The following is a 21,410-nucleotide window of genomic DNA, read 5'->3' as shown; positions in this document are numbered from 1 at the left end:
ACTGACGTTTCCATGATGCCATAAAATGGGTTGTGTTAAAAGTAAACATAACATCTAAACCATTGTTTCAGGTGCTTACTGTATTTTATTTATGTATTTTAGCATTTCCTGCTGTTTGGCACAGATCTCAGCTACAATTGAATGTCGAAGAATTTGCACTCCAATGATACAGTGGTCAAAAATTTGAACATTCAGGAAGAACAAATCTTTCTTTTGCAAATGATACTTGTCGAAAGCAATTTTTCCTTGCATTTCATAATGCTTTACATGTAAACACATTAAAGCTTTGTATTATTTTATTAATACCAAGGTCAGAAAGCTGATAATAAGTGTGTCCGTACAAGAGACTGGTCAATGTTCTACTTTTTACAATTACATAATAAAAGCTACAAATGTTTCCTCCTGATTCTGTAATGCATTTGTAAACTTCCATTAATTCAGTATAATGAATACATATCTAGTAATCTTGCTCAATCCTGTACCTACATTTTCCCAAATACTGTAGATTATTTGCTCCCCAAGTTAGAGATTCAGTTGTCCTCAGTACATTTCGTCATTTGTATGTCATTCTCCCTATCAGCACTTTCTTCCACATGCTTTATGACTGTTCATTCACATTGAGGAAGTACAAGTAAAGACAATATTTAGCTGAGATTGATCATCCCAGGATATGAGGTGAATTTTTTAATCATGCATTTCATCTTTGTCCACGAATATGAGGGAGGTGGGATCATGAGAATTAATATACACAAGCTTGGTGACTTTCAACAATAGTTTGCATGAAACACCTAAGTTAAAAGCATCTATAATCTTTTTCCCCTGGTGTTGGTTGTCAATTTTTATGTTGTCTGACACATCCAGTGTAATTCATTTATCAGTTTTCTTTGGTTCAGCTTTACACATAGATAGGGTCACTATTGGCAACCAAGTCATAGCAGCCAACAAGAATTGAACAATGGATTTATTCTTGGTCTTCTCAATCTTACCCTCTTCTCAGTGTCATTTCCCAGAGTCTGGACCTGCAGGTCTTACCGGGGTACAAAAGAAGAATAATGTGTCTCAGAATGAGGCCTCGTGCACAGTTTAGTGGAAGATCATTTAGCTTGTGCTTGTGCTGAAGTTCTTACAAGAATTCCTTAGAGATGAATGCTGAGTCCATCTGCTTGTCTCTGGCAAGAAAGAGTGAAAGGTATTCAGCTCTCTTTAAATAGAAAGACTCAGTGGCCTCCCTTACACAATAGTGGACGGCAAACTGTGAGATCTTGCAAATATCTCCATCTCCAGCCTGGAAAGAGACAGACAGATAAAAGTTAATTGCCACCTGATCCTTGCCCTGCTCTGAGGTTTCCGTTATAACTGCAGCAGTGAGCAGATTTCAGTGAGGACTAAAGGGCAAACATCTCACATTGGGCAGCATTTTATGCTCTCCCCCATGGCAAGTTTGGAAGCAGGGAGGGCATTTAATCAGGCACGCTGATAGCGAGTGGGGACCCTGCCAACTTCCCACCTCCACCCCGGCTAAGTCCATGATGGGATGGCCTTCCCACCCTGCCACCATTGTGGCCTCAAGGGGTAATTAACGCCCAATTAAGGGCGTTTTCCCATCACCGCCGGGTGGGGGGGGGTGGGGGACTGGCGCCATACGGACAGCACATCGTGCAAACTTGTGCAGGGTTGCATGGGGTCTCCCAGCGGGGTGCTCCCTTGTTCAAAAGCACTCAGTGCATGATCGAGGGATCCGGTATTGGGAAGGGGGGGCCCGCTGAGAGCCACCCGCTGTCCTTGCTGTCCACACCCCTACATCCTCTTCCCCGTGACCCCCAACCCATGAAACCTCCCCAGCCATCACTTACCTCTGGCCTGGTTTGCTCCATGATCCTGGGTCTCCAGTGGGTGCTGTTCAGGTAGCAGCCACTGCCTCCCCAGTGGTGCTGCTGAGCAAAAGAGCTGCCGCCCTCTGATTGGCCAGCAGCCGTTGGCAAGTGGGATCTCCCACCCCCGGGGTCCTGATCCCGGGAAACGCCCGCCAGTGCCCTCTCCAGTTCCCGCCTGGCTCGTCATTTGGCGGGCATTCCCCAAAGGCAACAACGCAGGTCTCTCACTGGGTCTTCAGCCGGCAGCCGAGACCCCTGTCACTTCCATAAAATTCCTCCCATTGTTTCTCGCTGTAATTCAGATAGGATAATTTCCCCCTGAACAGGAATGGCTACCTACTGAGTCCTTCTTCCCCTCCCTCTTCCAGCAGCTTGTCCTGCTCTGTGTGCCCTCTGTTCATTGTCCAGATCATGCTTTATTCCAAGGGGAATGTCTACCAGTGCACCCATGACTGGAAGCAATTGATTTGTGCAGAAACCTTGAAGTCACCAAAAAATCATTCAGCACCTGCCACACTGCTCCCTGTAGACTTTTACAACTTGAGACAACCATAGAAAGCACCGAACACTTGCAGAATTGTAGTAATTGTCAGCGGAAATCAACCAGCAACTAACCTTTAAGTAGTTGATGCTCCCATTGAATAGTACTGGTGGGAGTGAAATCCTTCCTGTTGCTAAACATGTGTTCAGCTGTGTGAGGTTAAGAGAGGGTGTTAGCCAGAGCATTGAGCTCCAAAATGGCACTGCTGGTGTCCAATCAGCATTGCACACGATTGACATTCTGATCTGCCTCATCTGCAGAATTCCAGCTGACATTCACTGTGCATGCACTAATGCCCACACCAATATATTCTCCGGTGTAACTAACTCCACAAGTGTTCATGCATGAGTGTGGATGCCATTTTGGAGCTCCAATGGCTCTCAGTGTCCAAAAAATGGACACCAATGATTCCAATTTCTTGCCCATTAAGTTTTTTGCATTTTATTATATTATTTACCTAGAAATTCCTAATTATCAATCTTTTGGAATCAAACTCTGTTTTGGTTTAATAACTTCCTATTTTGATTCCTTTTATTGATAAAAATGAAGTTCCATTTTGAATGATTTTCCAATGTGTTAATGTAAGCTTCAAGCCACACATTTCCTCCTTATTGATGCTATCATGTGGAATTATTTTTCCAAACATTTCTGACCAACCTTATTTTGCTTCAGGAAAAGCTCCCCAGGAGGCAGCAGTTCATATGTAACTTGGCGCGCAATTACGATATTTAAACACTCCTTTACTAAGATGGCAGCGATATGGGGTCACCTCTGCTTCACTCATGCGTGGTGCACATTACTTTAGTAAGATGGCGACTAGATTACCTTCACGCATGCGGGAAGGAACGACTCCACTACTGAAGTCTCATGTGTTGCCAACTCCCGCGATATCAGTCGCCCCGGGATCATGCCGTGCATAGTGATGCTGTCAGCCGCTCCCGCTATGAGGGCCGCGAACAAGCTTTTAAATTACAGCGTGCCATGGGTTAATGCGCAACTTGAAGCCGGACTGTGTGCTTCGGTGCCCGGGACCATGGTCAGACACTACAGGCTGGAGCTGCCTCCCAGTGCCAACCCACCGACATCAGACGGCAGGAAGCCTGTTACCAAACTGGCAGACGGGCCCGGTCTCCTGGAGTTTATCCGGACGGCGCCCGAAAATGGGACTGTGAACAGGCCGGGCGAAGAGACGCCACCCTACCTGAGCAGGGACCGAGTGGCAGGCAGCGGGAGGAAAGGTGCGTGCGCATGGCATTCCGCCGGTTACCCTGGAGACGGCCCCAGCAGCCTGGACACGTGAGGGGAGATTCTCCAATCAGCGGCCGTAAAGCCAGCGCAATTCATTGTTGTTTCCTGTGTGGCTCAGCCATGAATTTCCTTAAAATTTACGTCGATTTCATGCTACTGAAATCCTTAAACTAAATTGTACCGCCACACTCCTCAGTAAACGGCAGAGCGTTAAAAACCCGGTGTAAAGTCTGGGAACTAGGACAGAAATAGCATGGACCAAGCTGCTGGCACTAACAATGACAGTAACTACCAGTTGTATTGTTAAGAGGCCTATCTTTGCCTCTGGCAATGCTGCTGTGCAGGCTTTTAGTAAGGATGCCTTGTGACCTTCTCACCAACACCTGAAACAGCATCACCTCCACTTTCCCAGTTCCGAAGAAGGGTCACTGACCCGAAACGTTAACTCTGCTTCTCTTTCCACAGATGCTGCCAGACCTGCTGAGTGATTCCAGCATTTCTTGTTTTTATCACCTCCACTTTGTTCGCCATCAAACAGATGATGGGCACAGACTTGATTTCTTGTCTTTATATTTCTTGTGACAGCCACTGGATTTTGCCAAGCATTCACAAAAGCTGATTTTTTTTTAAAAAAACAACCTTTTATAATATTTGTGAATATATTGCCACATACAGCTGCTTGCCTTTAAGTGGCAACATCACTTCAAATTTACCCCCTGACCCCAACTTTAAAAGGAAGCGTTCCTGTGCACAATATTCCCACTCCTCTTTTTCGGTGTGTTCCCAGTGCCAAGTCCAGTATGACCATTTCTGGTGATTTTGGCCACTATTAATTTTTCTAATTTTAGTATTTTCTAATTCTGAGTGTTGGGGTGGTTTTATTAGACAACTTCATCAACAACAGGCAACATGCATGCCTTGTTTACAATGAAAGGTGTCCACAGGAGAATTGTTGCGGCAGATTTATCAGCATTTTTAATGCTGCTAATTGACATTATTTGTATATTGAAACACCCTGAAATAAATTGTACTCTTGCTGGAAACAAATGAGATTTCATTAACTGGCTAGCCTACAAATGAATTTTGATGAAAGTGGGCAAGTTATAACACTTCCCTTATCCTCACAGAATGGGAAAGTGTAAAATAGATGGGTGTTGAAATTGTCATTTATTCTTGAGCGCATTCTTACTGAAATAGCTAACATCTATATAATGTTTTTACAAACTAAACACAAAGCTCCACAACAATTTGCATTTATATAGTGCCTTTAAGATAGTAATGCATTCAATCAGTAGTGGGAAAAAAAATCAGAGATTGCAAGAATGTTCATTTGATGTGGTTTGCTGCACTTGAGGTGCCAATACCCACTGCATGTCCTGATACTTTTTCTAGCATGTAATTTGTTTTATTGTTTATCAATTTTTAGTGTATTTTGAAACCTATGGGTGTCAAATGAATGTTAATGACACAGAAATTGCTTGGTCCATCCTCCAGAAAAATGGTTATGTGAAAGCCAGCAGCTGCACAGAGGTAAATTATATCAATATAATTATTGTTGACCTATAGCTATTCGGATATTTATAAACTACATTTTTATGCAGAACCAAAGTATGTTGGAAACAGAGCTTTGTAATACCTCATATAACAAGTCAATGTTTAAGATGCAAGTTCTAAAATTAGCTGTATTGTTAAAATATTTAATTTATCTTATGGGTGAGGTGTGGGAGACAATACATGAATAATGAGTTAACTGTTAATGTCAAGATGGATGGTGCGCTTCTGTTTGTGAGATTGCCAAATCAAAATAATCTCGGAAATATTAAATACTTGCAAACTGTTGAACCCTAAGGGGTTGTTCTCCGAACTAATCTACTGAATGTACTGGTCAAGTGGCTAAAGCAATCAAAACACACCGCCACAACTGCATTAAGACTCATTCTTAAAAAATAAAATTGATTAGTACACAATTACCTGTCTAGTGTTGTGGAACTCCTTTGAACTTGTACGTTGTATTGTGCTTTGGAAGCAGAGAGGAATGAAATAGTAAGTATTAATTTCTGTTTTCAGTCATTTACATGGCTTGTTAATTTTCATCTTATAACACTTGGAGGGGCTACATGGCATTGAAGTACCCAAATGATATTTAGCAAGGATTAGGTGAAATGTTTTTGAAGAGTTATTTTCAGGATCAGTTCAAAAGTATTATGGAAATCTGGCATTGTGTTGGTGATTATTTGCTGGAATCTCTTGCTTCTATGTAATCTTATTCCTTGAAAATAAATTTGACTTGCAGTTTTACCCCGATCAATACACTGTGGGGTTTTTTTCCACTTTTCAGAGTGGACAGGATTGCAAGGTGGGCACTGTGCAGAGCTTTTGGCGGGAAGTATTGTGATTAAAAAGATGCTATTAATCCCATTGAATGCTATTCCCACTTACTCCATGTATATGATTGCAAATTACAGATCATAGCAAATGTGTCTGCACATTGTCTTTTGCAGTAAACATGAGTAAAAAGAGTTGGGAGAAACTCTGAATTGTACAACAAAGGTTAACTGATGTAATGAAGCTTCACTTCTGCAGTGGTCTACTTGCAAGCTTTCCTGCTTCCACCCTCCATAAATGATAACTTGTCCAAAATGCCACCACCTGCATTTCCAGGTGCACAAAGCTCTCCATTCCCATTGTCCCCAACCTCAGTAAGCTCTATTGTCTTCCTATGCCCCAGAAAATTAATATTTAAGGTCCTCGTTCTGCTTTGCCCTACCTAACCTTGATGACCTCCAGCCATCCATTGGGGAGTCTAGAACCAGGGGACACAATTTCAAAATAGGTGGGAAGCCACTTAGGACAGAGATGAGGAGAAATTTCTTTACTCAAAGGGTTGTAAATCTTTGGAATTCCCTACCCCAGAGGGCTGTGGAAGCTCAGTCATTGAGTATGTTTAAAGTAGAGATTGACAGCTTTCTAAATACCAATGCTATAAAGGGATAAGAGAATAGTGTGGGAAAAAGGCATTGAAGTGGATGATCAGCCATGATCGTATTGAATGGCGGGGCAGTCTCAATTGGCTGAATGGCCTACTCCTGCTCCTATGTTCCTATTCCAGCCCACATCCTCCAATATTTACTTTCTGCTTGTTTCTCTCTCCCATGATCAGTCGATTGTCCTTCTGATCCTGTGCCTCTGCTTTCTGGAATTTTACATCTCTGCTTTGTCTACTCTCTTCTGCTTTCTAAACCTAAAATCCTTCTCTTTGATCGCACTTTTGCCTCTCCCCCAAACACTCTCTTCCTTTTCTTTTGCTGCTCAGTACTGATGGTGTAATTCTGTTTTTTCTTATTCGCTCCTGGGATGTGAGCGTCACTGGGTAAGCCAATATTTGTTACCTATCCTAATTACCCTTGAGAAGGTGGTGGTGAGCCGCCTGCTTGAACCACTGCAGTCCATATAGTGTAGGTGCACAGTGCTGTTAGGGAGGGAGTTCCAGAATTTTGACCCAGTGACAGTGAAGGAACAGCGATTATAGTTCCAAGCCAGGATCGTGTGTGGCTTGGAAGGGAACTTGCAGATGGTGGTGCTCCCATGCGTCTGGTGCCCTTGACCTTCTAGATGGTAGACGTCATGGGTTTGGAAGGTGCTGTCGAAGGAGGCTTGGTGAGTTGCTGTCATGCATCTTGTAGATAGTGCACACTGCTACCACTGTGCACTGGTGGTGGAGGAAGTGAATGCTTAAGGTGGTGGATAGGGTGCCAATCAAACGATTGCTTTGTCCTGGATGGTGTCCAGCCACTTAAGTGTTGTTGGAGTTACACTAATCCAGGCAAGTGGAGAGTATTCCATCGCACTCCTGATTTGTGCCTTGTAGTTGGTGGACAAGCTTTGTGGAGTCAGGAAGTGAGTTACTCACCCCAGAATTCCCGGCCTCTGACCTGTTCCTGTAGCCACAGCATTTATGTGGCTGGTCCAGTTAAGTTTCTGGTCAATGGTAATCCCCAGGATGTTGATGGTGGGGGATTTGGGATGGTAATGTCTTTGAACATCAAGGAGAGGTGGTTAGATTCTTTCTTGTTTGACATGGTCATTACCTGGCACTTCTGTGGCGTGAATGTTACTTGCCACTTATCAGCTCAAGCCTGGATGTTTCCCACGTCTTGCTGCAGGTGGGCACGGACTGCTTCAGTATCTGAGGAGTTGCGAATGATACTGAACATTGTGCAATCATCAGCGAACATTCTCACTTCTGACTTTATAGTAGAGGGAAGGTGTAAATCTTAATGTTTTGATTTTGCAACATAAAATTGTCAGGATTTCTGAATCTTCAGCTTATCAGCACTTTTTGGTAAATATGTGCAGTACCCTCTAACAATTAAATTACTTCTTTATGGTCTTTTCAGTTTCCACTTTGACTTGAGACAGAAATATTTCAGATTAATTTCAGTATTACAATATGCCATACAATAAATTGTCAATGATGTTTAAAATCCAATGAAGTGATGTTTCTGCCATGAATTATTATGTAACCCTCTAGTGGTTTGGAAGCATTATTTGTGATGTGTGTCATTCCACCGAGCTTTATAAAGAACTAGCTGGAACAGACAAAAGCACAAGAGTATATTACAGGACAGTAGCACATCTCTAGTTCAGAGGTTGGGGTGGGGGGGGGGTGCGGGTGTCATTTGAATCTTTGTCATGTATTACAACAGGACTTCAGTTCAGATGTGTGTGCAATCACAGGAGGCCGTCATGTATCATTTGCCATGATACTTGTCAGCAACAAGGGAATAAAGACCAGAATAAAGCCACTCACTTCACCTGTATGATTTTATACAGTAAAAGGCTAGTGTGTATGTATTGCAGGGACATGAAATATGACTGAGTTATGTTGATATACTGCTGAATGTGTATGTTCTACAATCATCAATTCTATTTGTTATCTCATTGTTTCAGGATATGGCTGCAACACCAGGTTATAACTGAATTAAATACGCAGTATTTTATTTATTTGGATTTCTATGCATTGTTGATCTAATGAACTCTCGAGAACCAACCTGACTTGTATTTCTTTTGATGCAGGCAGATGTGATTTTACTAGTAACATGTTCAATCAGGTATTATATTTTTCTATAATCTTTCTGTTTTCTTATTTTATGCAGTAGAATTATTTTAATCTGTATTTCTGCAGTTAGTCTTTGCAGGTCTCTTGCTAACTGTCATATATCCAGCTTAATTTCATTCAGATGCATTGTAGGATAACTTCTGCAAAGGGAGCTGTTACTGGCAGTCTTGCAGGCATCAGTTGCAAATCAGGCGCCCAGCCTCCAACCACTGATCTTGGAGTGAAAAGTGAGGCTGTGCTGCCAGTGTACGTACAACCAAGATCTTCCTTAAATTGGTCATCCAGCTGCAAGGAAATATTATTAGCTGCTGCCTATGTGTTGGATGAGGGAGGGAAATTATTTTAAGGCAACCATGAGAAACTGCAACTTTAATATAGTGTTACGTAAAGATATGTTGTGAATGTTTTTTTAAAAAACATCTCTTTTAATTGCAGAGAGAAGGCAGAGCAGACCATCTGGAACAGGTTAAAGCAGCTTGCATCCCTGAAATCCAAGCGGACAAAGTCTCAAGTTCCACTTAAAATAGGAATTTTAGGTACGTTGGCCCCTCTAATGCTTTTGACGCAAACATATGGGTAACCACGCAGAGAATCCAGCTAGCCCATCTTATGCCTATTTGAATGTCATCAAGTCCTTTCAACTAGTCCAGACACATCAGTCGTACAGAGATTGTCGTCGTATTGGATTATTTGTTTAGGATAGCTGTTCCATGTGACAAGTCAATGCTTACAAGGTGGTGAGTTGTCTATCTGGAGCCAAAGATTTCAAAAGAAACATTGGAAGGAATATTGAAGGAGACAGGAAGTAACTCAGTAATGTGGTTCACATAGGGATAAATTATATGTACAGTAAGTTTTTGCATGTAATGTGTTCCTCATAATATCATGTTTCCGCATAGTATTTCAGTAGGATTTTTCCATTGTCCAGCTACCTATTATAACCATTCCTACAACTGCACGTTTCTACCACTGGATGGAGCTTTCGAAGCTGCAGATCTTCATACTGATAGAAGCAGTGGTTATGAAACTGGTGCTCCGCCAACTAACCAACAATGCAGTTTCCTCATTTGGAAGAGGAGTGGGAGAAAAATACATTCACACCAGGCTGGTAACAGATGTGGCAGTCAGCTGAAAACAGCTAGGGTGCAAATCGGATCTCAGATTGGGTGGGGGGTTGTGAGTGGTTATATTTCAAATGTTTGGGTCTGTGCCTTTCTCATGAATATTCAACTCTTAAGGGAAAATCTAAAAATCTTAAGAGGCACAATATCCACTCTTCAATTGGATGGTTTTAGGGAGCAAGAGATGGGTACCCAAGCCGATGGCCCAAGCAAATATATTTTGGGGGCAAAACATCTCATGGAGGGGAAAATGAAGAAGGTTAGCAATATTTATACAGTTAAAGAATAAATTTTAAAAGTTGGACATTTTTAAAAAGTAAAGCAACTAACTTGAAAATCATAAATTCATCCTCCTGGAGAATCAATGTCGGGGAGGAACCGCTCTGCAGTACATAGTGACCAGAATCTGTAACAGCAGGCTGAATTTTATCACGACACGAAAGTGCCGCCGCACAGTCTCTGTGATATTACGCGCGGGGGCTCATTTAAATGGAGGAAGTGGAGCTGCCGGCCTCAATGACGGAGACGGGGCAGCTGCCACGTCCCCGGCAACGGCGTCCGGTGCCAACGTGCAGGTGGCGGCGCCATTTTTAAAGGCCTTCAATCCCTGAGAAGTGATTTTAATTTTTGAAGTGATATTTTGTTGAATTGGGTAGAAATTGAAATAAATGCTGGAGGCCCTTTCCCACCCACCCCTGCAATGTGTGTTTTCAGAGCAATATGAACAACATGAACATTATTCCAAACCCCAACTTTCCCCACCAACTGCTTCCCTTTTGCCCTTCATCCCCTTCCCACCATTCCCACAACCAACAGTTATAGTTTTCCCTGATCCTCCCCCACCTCCCGAACTGATGATTTTATTCCTCCTCCCTCCCCACCAGTCTCTCGCCTCAGAACTCCAACGGAGTTCCGAAGCTGCATGAGTTACAGCTGATTGGCTATAAACTCGGCATGGGACAGCTGCCGGCAGCAGGTAGGTTAATTTGCATTTCAATTTCTCTAATTTCAATATTGTAATGAAGGCCCCGCCACTTGGTGGCGGGGAGGGGGGTCCGCACCGAGACCTCACCACCGCCGCTAATATCCGGTGGGACCTTCTCGGCATCATGGATCGAGGCGGGGCACTCCCGCTAACATTTTATGGGCCTCCCCGCCACGACCCACGGCATTAAGGGGCCGGTAAAATTCAACCCAGCATGTAGACTTAAAGGCGGGAATTTCATGATTGCCGTGGCATTCTCAACGGCGTGACCGGAAGTTTTTTTTTATTCATTCATAGGATGTGAGTGTTGCTGGCTGCTGTGCCAGCATTTATTGTCCATCCCTAATTGCCCTTGAGAAAGTGGTGGTGAGCTGCCTTCTTGAGCCGCTGTAGTACTTGGGGTGTAGGTACACCAACAGTGCTGTTGGGAGTTGCATAACTTCTGCTCCTGCGCGTTTCCTGTTTCACATGTAATTTTATATGTAAATTAACTGTGTGGCATTGGGCATGGGAGACACATGGGATCATGCAGCATGGGCAGCCTGTCATTGGTGGAACACACCATCACTGCTCCAAGCACAATGATCACCACAGATATAAAACTTTCTGTGCTTGCGACCTCAAGGATCATCAGCCTTCCTTTCATGTAATTATCTTCAGATTAACCTAAATTGAAGCTTTTCCTTAATTCAAAATGTTCTTGCCTCTCTTATGTAGTGAAAGTCACCACCAACTTCACATCATTTAATTTCCCTGCAGCCAATTTGAGTCACATGTAAGCCAGTAGGCAGACAACAGCTCCACATGTCTAAGCAAGAGTGGGATGAGGAACCTGGACCTCCCTCTGGGTGCCCCTTCGCCTCAGGGAGACAGGCAGGTGCCATTGTGCACACGGAAGGAGGAGAAGCACTCACTTGGTGCCCTGGGGCCTTCCTTTTGTCCTCCGTGGTTTCCAGTATCATTGGGGAAAATAGTGCGAATGGGATATAAGAACACAAGAAATAGAAGCAGAAGTAGACCATATGGCCCATCGCACCTACTCCGTCATTCAATACGATCATAGCTGATCCTTGGCTTCAATTCCACTTTCCTGCCCACTTCCCATATCCCTTGATTCCCTGCAAGACCAAAAATCTATCTATCCCAGCCTCAAATGTACTCAGTGATGGAGCATCCACAACCCTCAAGGGTAGAGAATTCCAAAGATTCACAACCCTTCTCATCTCAGTCCTGAATGATTGACTCCTTATCCTGAGACTGTGTCCCCGTGTTCTAGATTCCCTGACCAGTGGAAACAATTTCTCAGCTTCTACCCTATCAAGCCCTTTCAGAATCTTGTATGTCTCAATTAGATCACCTCTCATTCTTCTAAACTCCAGAGAATACAGACCCAATTTACTCAGCTTCTCATTATAGGACAACCTTCTCATCCCAGGGTCCAATTTAGTAAATCTTCGCTGCACTGCTTCCAGTGCAAGTATATCCTTTCTTAAATGTGGAGACCAAAAGTGCACACAGTATTCCAGGTGCCCTGTATAGTTTTAGTAAGACTTCTTTATTCTTGTACTCCAATCCCCTTGCAATAAAGACCAACAAGGGGGTGGAAGGTTATCGGGGGCAGGTGGAAATGTGCAGTAATCAGTTCAGCCATGAACTTATTGAATGGCAGAGCAGGCTCGAAGGGCCAAGTGGCCTACTCCTGCTCCTAATTCGTATGTTTGTAACATGCCATTTGCCTTCCTAATAGCCTGCTGTACCTGCATGTTAACTTTGTGCGTTCCTTGTACGAGTATCCCCAAGTCTCTCTGAACATCAATACTTACCAGTTTCACACCTTTAAAAAAAATTCTGATTTTCTACCCTACGTGTTACATCCTCAAAAACTCTAATAAATTTGTCAAACAGGATCTCCCTTTAGTAAAACCATGCTGACTTGTTCGAATCATACTATGCTTTTCCAAGTGCAATGTTAAGACTTGTTTACTAATAGTTTCTAGGGGCTAATGTTAAGGAACTGGCCTCTAGTTCCCTGTTTTCTCTCTACCTCCTTTCTTGAAAAGTGGCGTAACATTTGCCAACTTCCAATCTGACGGGACCATTCTTGAATCTAAGGAATTCTGGAAAATCATAGTCAGTGCATCCACTATTTCTGCAGCTATCTCTTTAAGAACCCTAAGATGTAGGCCATCTGGTCCTGGGGACTTGTCAGATTTTAGTCCCTCAAGTTTCTCGAATACTTTTTCTCGACTGTATATCAATATCCTTAACTTTCTTACTCTTTTAGCCCCTAGGTTACTGCCTATTTCTGGTATGGAACTTGCGTCGTTTACTGTGAAGGTAGACGCGAAATATTTGTTCAATGCCTCTGCCATTTCCTCATGATGATTTCTCCTGGCTCTGCCTCTAAGGGACCAACGTCTACTTTAGCTACTCTCTCCCTTTTTCTATACTTGCATATACTTCTATACTCCTCTTGCAATCTGTTTTTATATTGCTGACTAGTTTACTGTCATTATTTTTTCCCTTTTTATCAACTTTTTGGTGGCCCTTTGCTGGTTTCTAAAACACTCCCAATCCTCAGACTTGCTACTATTTTTGTCAACATTGTAAGCCTCTCCTTTTAGTCTAATACTTTTCTTAACTTCCTGAGTGAGCCACGGATGGGTCTTTCTGGATGAGTGCATGGGTGGGACTACATGAAAGAGCAGGGGAGTGAAGGATGGGCAAGTCTCCCCACATTCCAACCTCTCTCAACCTTCCAGCTTGAACTCATCATCCTTGACCCACGCAATATTACCATTGCCGTTATCCTGCCCTCTCTAACCATTGAGCCTCCCCCCAGTACTGAGCAAACTATTGGGATTGAAGGCAGACAAGTCCCCAGGGCCTGATTGCCTACATCCTAGGGTCTTGAAGGAAGTGGCAGAAGAGATGGTGGATCCATTGGTTATAATATTCCAGAATTCCCTGGATGTGGGAAAGGTTTCAGTGGATTGGAAAAATGCTAAAAGGGAGTGAGGCAGAAATTGGGTAACTATAGACCAGTTAGTTTAACATCTGTCGTTGGGAAATTATTAGAATCCATTATTAAGGAAGTAATAACAGGACATTTAGAAAGTCAAAATGTAATCCATCAGAGTCAGCATGGTTTTATGAAGGGTAAATCGTGTTTGACTAATTTGCTCGAGCTCTTAGAAGATGTAACAAGTAAAGTGGATAATGGGGATCCTGTAGATGTAGTATATCTGGACTTCCAGAAGGCATTTGATAAGGTGCTGTACAAAAGGTTAATACACAACGTAAGATCACATTGGGTTAGGGGCAATTCATTAGCTTCGATAGAGGATTGGCTAACCAACAGAAAACAGAGTCGGAATAGATGGGTCCTTTTCTGGTTGGCAAGATGTATATAGTGGAGTGCCATAGGGTTTGGTCTTCGGGCCCCAACTATTTACAATCTATATTAATGACTTTGATTCAGGAATAGAAGGTACTATAGTCAAATTTGCAGATGACACTAAAATAGGTGGGATAGTAAGTTGCAATAAAGAAATAAGAAATTTACAAATGGATATGGATAGGTTAGGTGAATGGGCCAAAATTTGGCAGATGGTGTTTAACGTGATAAGTGCAAGGTTATCCATTTTGATCGGAAGAATAGAAAGGCAAATTATTATCTAAATGGAGAGAAACTTCAGAGTGCTTCGGTGCAGAGGGATCTGGGTGTCCTCGTGCATGAATCGCAGAAAACTAGTGTGCAGGTAATAAGGAAGGCAAATGGAATTTTGGTGTTTCTTGCTAAAGGAATGGAGTATAAAAGTAGGGAAGTGTTGCTGCAACTGTACAAGGCATTAGTGAGACCACAGCTGGAGTATTGCGTACAGTTTTGGTCCCCTTACTTGAGGGATGTTGTTGCATTGGAGGCAGTTCAGAGGAGGTTAACTAGATTGATTCCAGAGATGAGGGGTTTGTCTTATGAATAGAGATTGAGCAGTTTAGGCCTTTACTCTCTAGAGTTTAGAAGAATGAGAGGAGATCTAATTGAGGTTCATAAGATGATTAAGGGGATTGACAAAGTAGACGTAGAGAGGATGGTTCCTCTGGTGGGGCAATCTAGAACGAGGGGTCATAGTTTTAGGATAAGGGGTAGCAGATTTAAAACAGAGATGAGGAGAAATTACTTCTCTCAAAAGGGTTGTGAATCTGTGGAATTCACTACCCCAGAGTGCGGTGGATGCTGGGACATTGAGTACATTTAAGGAGATAGAGAGATTTTTAATTAGTAATGGGTTGAAGGGTTATGGAGAACAGGCAGGAAAGTGGAGTTGAGGCCGAGATGAGATCAGCCATGATCATCTTGAATGGCGGAGCAGGCTCGAGGGGCTGAATTGCCTACTCCTGCTCCTAGTTCTTATGTTCTTATTACTGTGCACAGTGTAATCATCAATTTATTCATGTCATCCCTCCGCCCTGTCCCTACTCCCTTTACTATCGATGTGCCGGCTCTTGCCCTCGAACCTCCTCACATCGAACAGATCATTGTTGCCGAGTCCTGTTCCCCTCGTATGAAGTTGTCAAGTTGTCAAATATCCACCCATTAGACTTGACCTTCCACCCGCCCCCCCCCCCCCCCCCCCCCGTACAGAATCCATTGACTGTGACCATTCCCTCTGTTAGCCAGTACCCTCAATTTGCCTCACAGCTCCCCGACATTGACTCCCTTTAGGCCCTTGCTAAATATCTTCTCAGTATAATGCTATAATCCACCCACCACCACCACACCCAACAACATGCATCTTCAGCATCAACAGCAACCATTCATCATCCTGGACACCCCACTCCATCCTCCCCTGCGCCTCCATGCATCTGATCAGCCCCATCTTCTCATCCCCTGCTCTTTCATTTAGCTCCACCCATGCCTTCGCCACCATCCCCTGAGAAGATTCACTCTTGCTGGTGCCGAGCCTGGAGGCAAACATCATTCCAATGCTGGCCTGGAGGGGAACATCCACGGCAATGCTGATGTTAGTTTAGCAGATGCGTTAAAGAGAAGAGCACTGACCTGACACTCACAAATCCAACTGCTGCACGGCACAATAAAACAATCGTGAACTGGGTGCATGGGAATATCGCTCGCCATTCACTTAATCTGGAAAGTAGGACTATGCGTAAGGTAATGAGTATTCATGATATTTAAATGAATGCAAAGTTACAATCCACCACCGCGCTGGAGGAACCCCTGAACAGCGCTAACCAGCTGCCAACCTAATTTCTCTCACAAATCCCACCATCGGGAATCCAAAAAACATCTCCTGCCTAATTATATCACCCTGCACGCCACCAAATCTGCCGCAGCGCAGAGCATAAAATTCCCCTGAAAGCAGTTTTTTAAAACCATATTCTCAGTATAAAATAGCAGCAGTTGCATCACACCAAGTGTCCTACATTGTTGCTGGCAAGTCATGGCACCTTTTAACATTGAAAACACATAATACTCCCTACAGGTTTAACAGTTATTGCGACTAATGTAAACACCTTTAACAAAAGGATATCCTGATGGAGATTGTTGGCAGGAGCTTTCAATACAACCAGCCACAGACAGACTGAACTTAATATATAAAATAGCTGAAACAAAATATGAACAATAGTATATATTTGAAAAAAGACATGGGTTCTTTTTTTGTTCAGTTATTAACTTACCTGAGGTTTGTTGTTGCATTGTTTTAGAGCCATGTACATTATTTTCTCAGGATATGATAGAAATACTTGATTTGAATGTAGCCATGATGATTCAGTAGTGTAGGTCCAGTATAAGTTAAATTGGGTGCAAATGCTGATTGTTTAGAAATGATCATGTAGTGATATCAAATATCAAAACAGAAAAGATCATGCTTCTGTTGTAATAAAAACAAATGGTGATTTTTTTTTTTTACTTCAAGACATTGTAATGGAAAGTGCAAAATGTCTGCTTATGCTTTATGATTTTCAGTAGTCGAATCAGAGTATGCCTCCACTACAGAAACATCCAATTGTGCACAAAGTTAAATAAATGTTTTGCTTCCCTGACTGTTTAAATCACATCCATTCTGGTGAAAATGATGCAAAAATTTAAAACTTGGAAGTGAGGGGATGCATGATGATGTGAACGACTCACATTTAAATTCTTTAAAAGCTGAAACTGAGTGGTTTAATATTGTTACTGTATTATGGTGATAGGATGCATGGCTGAGAGACTGAAAGAGGAGATCCTGGAAAAAGAGAAGCTTGTTGATGTACTTGCTGGACCAGATTCATATCGCGATCTTCCTAGACTCCTGACTGTGGCTGAAGCAGGCCAAAAGGCTGTGAATGTTTTATTGTCACTGGATGAGACCTATGCAGATGTCATGCCAGTTCAAGTCAACTCCGAGACAAAGTCTGCATTTATGTATGTGTAATCTCAACTTACTAATTTATACTTTGGGATGGGAGTAGTAATGTGCCAGTTGAAGGGCATGCTGTTCCTAGACGTCCACCTGTGCTCATCTGCAGTTAGCCTATTAAGAAGCAAACAAAGACGTAGCAGAACTGTAGGGAAAGCACCATACCTTCACCAGAATTCTAGGTTGGAAGAAATAAAGTCATAAATTTGCCATCTTTGGAATTGCAGATGTGTAACTGACCTCTGTAGTGTCAGCTGGTAGCTCAGTTGGTAGCACTCTATTTGCCTCTGAATCAGAAGGTTGTGGGTTCAAGCCTCACACCAGGCCTCGAGCACAAAAATCAAAGCTAACACTAGTGTAATACTGAGGGAGTGCTGCACTGTCTGAGGTGCCATCTTTCATATGAGGCATTAAACTGCGGCTCTTCCTGCCCTCTTGTGTGTACGTAAAAGATTCCACAGCACTATTTCAACAAAGACTAGGAGAGCAATCCCCATTGTCATGCTCAATATTTACGCATCAATCAACATCACAAAAACAAATTATCTGGTAATTATCACATTGTTGTTTGAGGGACCTTGCTGTGAGCAAATTGGCTGCTGGGTTTCCTACGTTACAGCAACTACACTTCAAAAGTACTTCATTGGCTGTAAAGCGCTTTGGGACATACTGTGGTTGTGAAAAGTGCGATATAGAACATAGGACAGTACAGGCCCTTCGGCCCACGATGTTGTGCCGACCTTTTAACCTACTCTAAGATCAAACTACCTTCATACCCTTCATTCTTCTATCATCCATGTAACTATCCAAGAGTCGCTTAAATGTCCCTAATGTATCTGCTTCTACTACCACCGCTGGCAGTGCATTCCACGCACCCACCACACTCTGTGTAAAGAACCTACCTCTGACATCTCCCCGAAACCTTCCTCCAATCACCTTAAAATTATGCCCCCTGGTGATAGCCTTTTCCGCCCTGGGAAAAAGTCTCTGGCTATCCACTCTATCTATGCCTCTCATCATCTTGGACACCTCTATCAAGTCACCTCTCATCCTTCTTCGCTTTAATGAGAAAAGCCCTAGCGCTCTCAACCTTTCTTCATAAGACATGCCCTCCAGTCCAGGTAGCATCCTGGTAAATCTCCTCTGCACCCTCTCTAAAGCTTCCACATCCTTCCTATAATGAGACGACCAGAACTGAACACAATATTCCAAGTGTGGTTGAACCAGGGCTTTATAGAGCTGCAGCATAACCTCACGGCTCTTAAACTCAATCCCCCTGTTAATGAAAGCCAACACCCCATACGCCTTCTTAACAACCCTATCAACGTGGGTGGCAACTTTGAGGGATCTATGGACGTGGACCCCAAGATCCCTCTGTTCCTCCACACTGCCAAGAATCCTGTCTTTAAGCCTGTATTCTGCATTCAAATTCGACCTTCCAAAATGAATCACTTCACACTTTTCCAGGTTGAACTCCATCTGCCACTTCTCAGCCCAGCTCTGCATCCTGTCAATGTCCCGTTGCAACCTACAACAGCCCTCCACACTATCCACAACTCCAGCAACCTTTGTGTCATCGGCAAACATACTAACCCAGCCTTCCACTTCCTCATCCAAGTCATTTATAAAAATCACAAAGAGCAGAGGTCCCAGAACAGATCCCTGCGGAACACCACTGGTTACCGAGCTCCAGGCTGAATACTTTCCATCTACTACCACCCTCTGTCTTCTATGGGCCAGCCAATTCTGTATCCAGACAGCCAAATTTCCCTATATCCCATGCCTCCTTACTTTCTGAATGAGCCTACCATGGGGAACCTTATCAAGCGCCTTGCTAAAATCCATATACACCACATCCACTGCTCTTCCTTCATCAATGTGTTTTGTCACATCCTCAAAGAATTCAATAAGGCTTGTGAGGCATGACCTGCCCCTCACAAAGCTATGCTGACTATCTCTAATCAAACTATGCTTTTCCAAATAATCATAAATCCTGTCTCTCAGAATCCTCTCCAATAATTTGCCCACCACCGACGTAAGAATGACTGGTCTGTAATTTCCAGGGTTATCCCTATTCCCTTTCTTGAACAAGGGAATAACATTTGCCACCCTCCAATCATCTGGTACTACTCCAGTGGACAGTGAGGACGCAAAGATCATCGCCAAAGGTGCAGCAATCTCTTCCCTCGCTTCCCATAATAACCTTGGGTATATCCCGTCTGGCCCCGGGGACTTATCTATCCTCATGTCTTTCAAAGTTTCCAGCACATCCTCCTTCTTAACATCAACCTGTTCGAGCATATCAGCCTGTTTCACGCTGTCCTCACAAACGACAAGTTCCCTCTCACTAGTGAATACTGAAGCAAAGTATTCATTAAGGACCTCCCCTACCTCCTCCGACTCCAGGCACAAGTTCCCTCCACTATCCCTGATCGGCCCTACCCTCACTCTGGCCATCCTCTTGTTCCTCACATAAGTGTAGAACGCCTTGGGATTTTCCTTCATCCTACCCGCCAAGACTTTTTAATGTCCCCTTCTCGCTCTCCTAAGTCCATTCTTCAGTTCCTTACTGGCTACCTTGCAACCCTCCAGAGCCCTGTCTGATCCTTGCTTCCTCAACCTTAAGTAAGCTTCCTTCTTCCTCTTGACTAGCTGTTCCACATCTCTTGTCATCCAAGGTTCCTTCACCCTACCATCCCTTCCTTGCCTCACCGGGACAAACCTATCCAGCAGTCGCAGCAAGTGCTCCCTAAACAACCTCCACTGCTCTGTCGTGCATTTCCCTGAGAACATCTGTTCCCAGTTTATGCTCCCCAGTTCCTGCCTAATAGCATTGTAATTCCCCCTCCCCCAATTAAATATTTTCCCATCCCGTCTGCTCCTGTCCCTCTCCATGACTATAGTAAAGGTCAGGGAGTTGTGATCACTATCACCGAAATGCTCTCCCACCGAGAGATCTGCCACCTGGCCTGGTTCGTTGCCAAGCACCAAATCCAACATGGCCTCCCCTCTCGGCCTATCTACATATTGAGTCAGGAAACCTTCCTGGACACACCTTACAAAATCTGCTCCATCCAAACTATTTGCACGAAGGAGGTTCCAATCAATATTAGGGAAGTTGAAGTCACCCATGACAACAACCCTGTTACTTCTGCACCTTTCCAAAATCTGCCTCCCAATCTGTTCCTCCGTGTCTCTGTTGCTATTGGGGGGGTCTATAGAAAACTCCCAATAAAGTGACTGCTCCTTTCCTGTTTCTGACTTCCACCCATACTGACTCAGTAGACAAACCCTCCTCGATGACCTCCCTTTCTGCAGCTGTGATACTATCCCTGATTAGCAATGCCACTCCCCCACCTCTTTTACCTCCCTCCCTATTCCTTTTGAAACATCTAAACCCCGGAACATCCAACATCCATTCCTGCCCCTGTGATATCCAAGTCTCCGTAATGGCCACAACATCGTAGTTCCAAGTACTGATCCATGCTCTAAGTTCATCACCCTTATTCCTGACACTTCTTGCGTTAAAATAGACACACTTCAACCCATCATACTGGCTGCAACTTTGCCCTGTCATCTGTCTAACCGCCCTCACAGACTCTCTGCACTCTGTATCTGCCTGTTCAACAGCTACCCCATCCACTGATCCGTCGCTCCGGTTCCCATCCCCCTGCCAAACTAGTTTAAACCCTCCTGAAGAGCTCTAGCAAACCTCCCGCCCAGGATATTGGTGCCCCTCCAGTTCAGATGCAACCCGTCCTTCTTGTACATACGATGTAAATGCAAGTCTTTCTGTTTGGTCGAGGAGAGTGGTCAGGCACTTTGCTCCTTGGCTTACGAGAATATTGATCTTTCAGTTGAACAGTAGGACTTGCAGAAGAATGTCTCCATGTGATTTGTCTCTCTCCCTATCTAATTAGGGAGTGTCTAGCTTATGCTTGATGCTCCTTCATCATCATGAAGTGGCTAAAATCATAGCTTCCATGCAATTATTATCAGTGGTGAACTCTGTATCTCACTGCTTTGTGTCAAAATGTAGTGGAAAGATTAATCTTTCAGCGCTAGTGTGCTTCCTCTATTAAATGTAGTTTAAATATTCA

At 43.5% G+C, this 21,410-nt stretch overlaps 1 protein-coding gene and 1 long non-coding RNA gene across 3 annotated transcripts in view; one reads left to right on the top strand and one right to left on the bottom strand.

The window, feature by feature from the left end:
• Window positions 1-278: 278 nt before the first annotated feature.
• LOC137378061 (uncharacterized) lies at window positions 279-3,661 on the bottom strand. Its single transcript, XR_010976545.1, has 2 exons — window positions 3,241-3,661; window positions 279-1,285 (listed from the first exon to the last, which is right to left on the bottom strand). It is a non-coding gene; the product is annotated as an uncharacterized lncRNA (long non-coding RNA).
• cdk5rap1 (CDK5 regulatory subunit associated protein 1) overlaps window positions 3,281-21,410 on the top strand; it is a 34,848-nt gene continuing 16,718 nt past the window's right edge. The window contains exons 1-5 of one of the 2 annotated variants that reach the window (XM_068048121.1): window positions 3,281-3,653; window positions 5,090-5,193; window positions 8,740-8,774; window positions 9,218-9,318; window positions 17,105-17,315. In XM_068048121.1, coding sequence (XP_067904222.1) covers window positions 3,323-3,653; window positions 5,090-5,193; window positions 8,740-8,774; window positions 9,218-9,318; window positions 17,105-17,315 — 782 coding nt within the window. In that variant the 5' untranslated portion in view covers window positions 3,281-3,322. Of the gene's footprint in view, window positions 3,654-3,775; window positions 4,015-5,089; window positions 5,194-8,739; window positions 8,775-9,217; window positions 9,319-17,104; window positions 17,316-21,410 lie in introns of those variants that run through there. The other variant, XM_068048122.1, reaches the window with a different exon arrangement.

This window comes from Heterodontus francisci, chromosome 16 (assembly GCF_036365525.1).
Source record: "Heterodontus francisci isolate sHetFra1 chromosome 16, sHetFra1.hap1, whole genome shotgun sequence".
Lineage (NCBI taxonomy): Eukaryota > Metazoa > Chordata > Chondrichthyes > Heterodontiformes > Heterodontidae > Heterodontus > Heterodontus francisci.
This window is presented reverse-complemented; position numbering and strand designations above follow the sequence as displayed.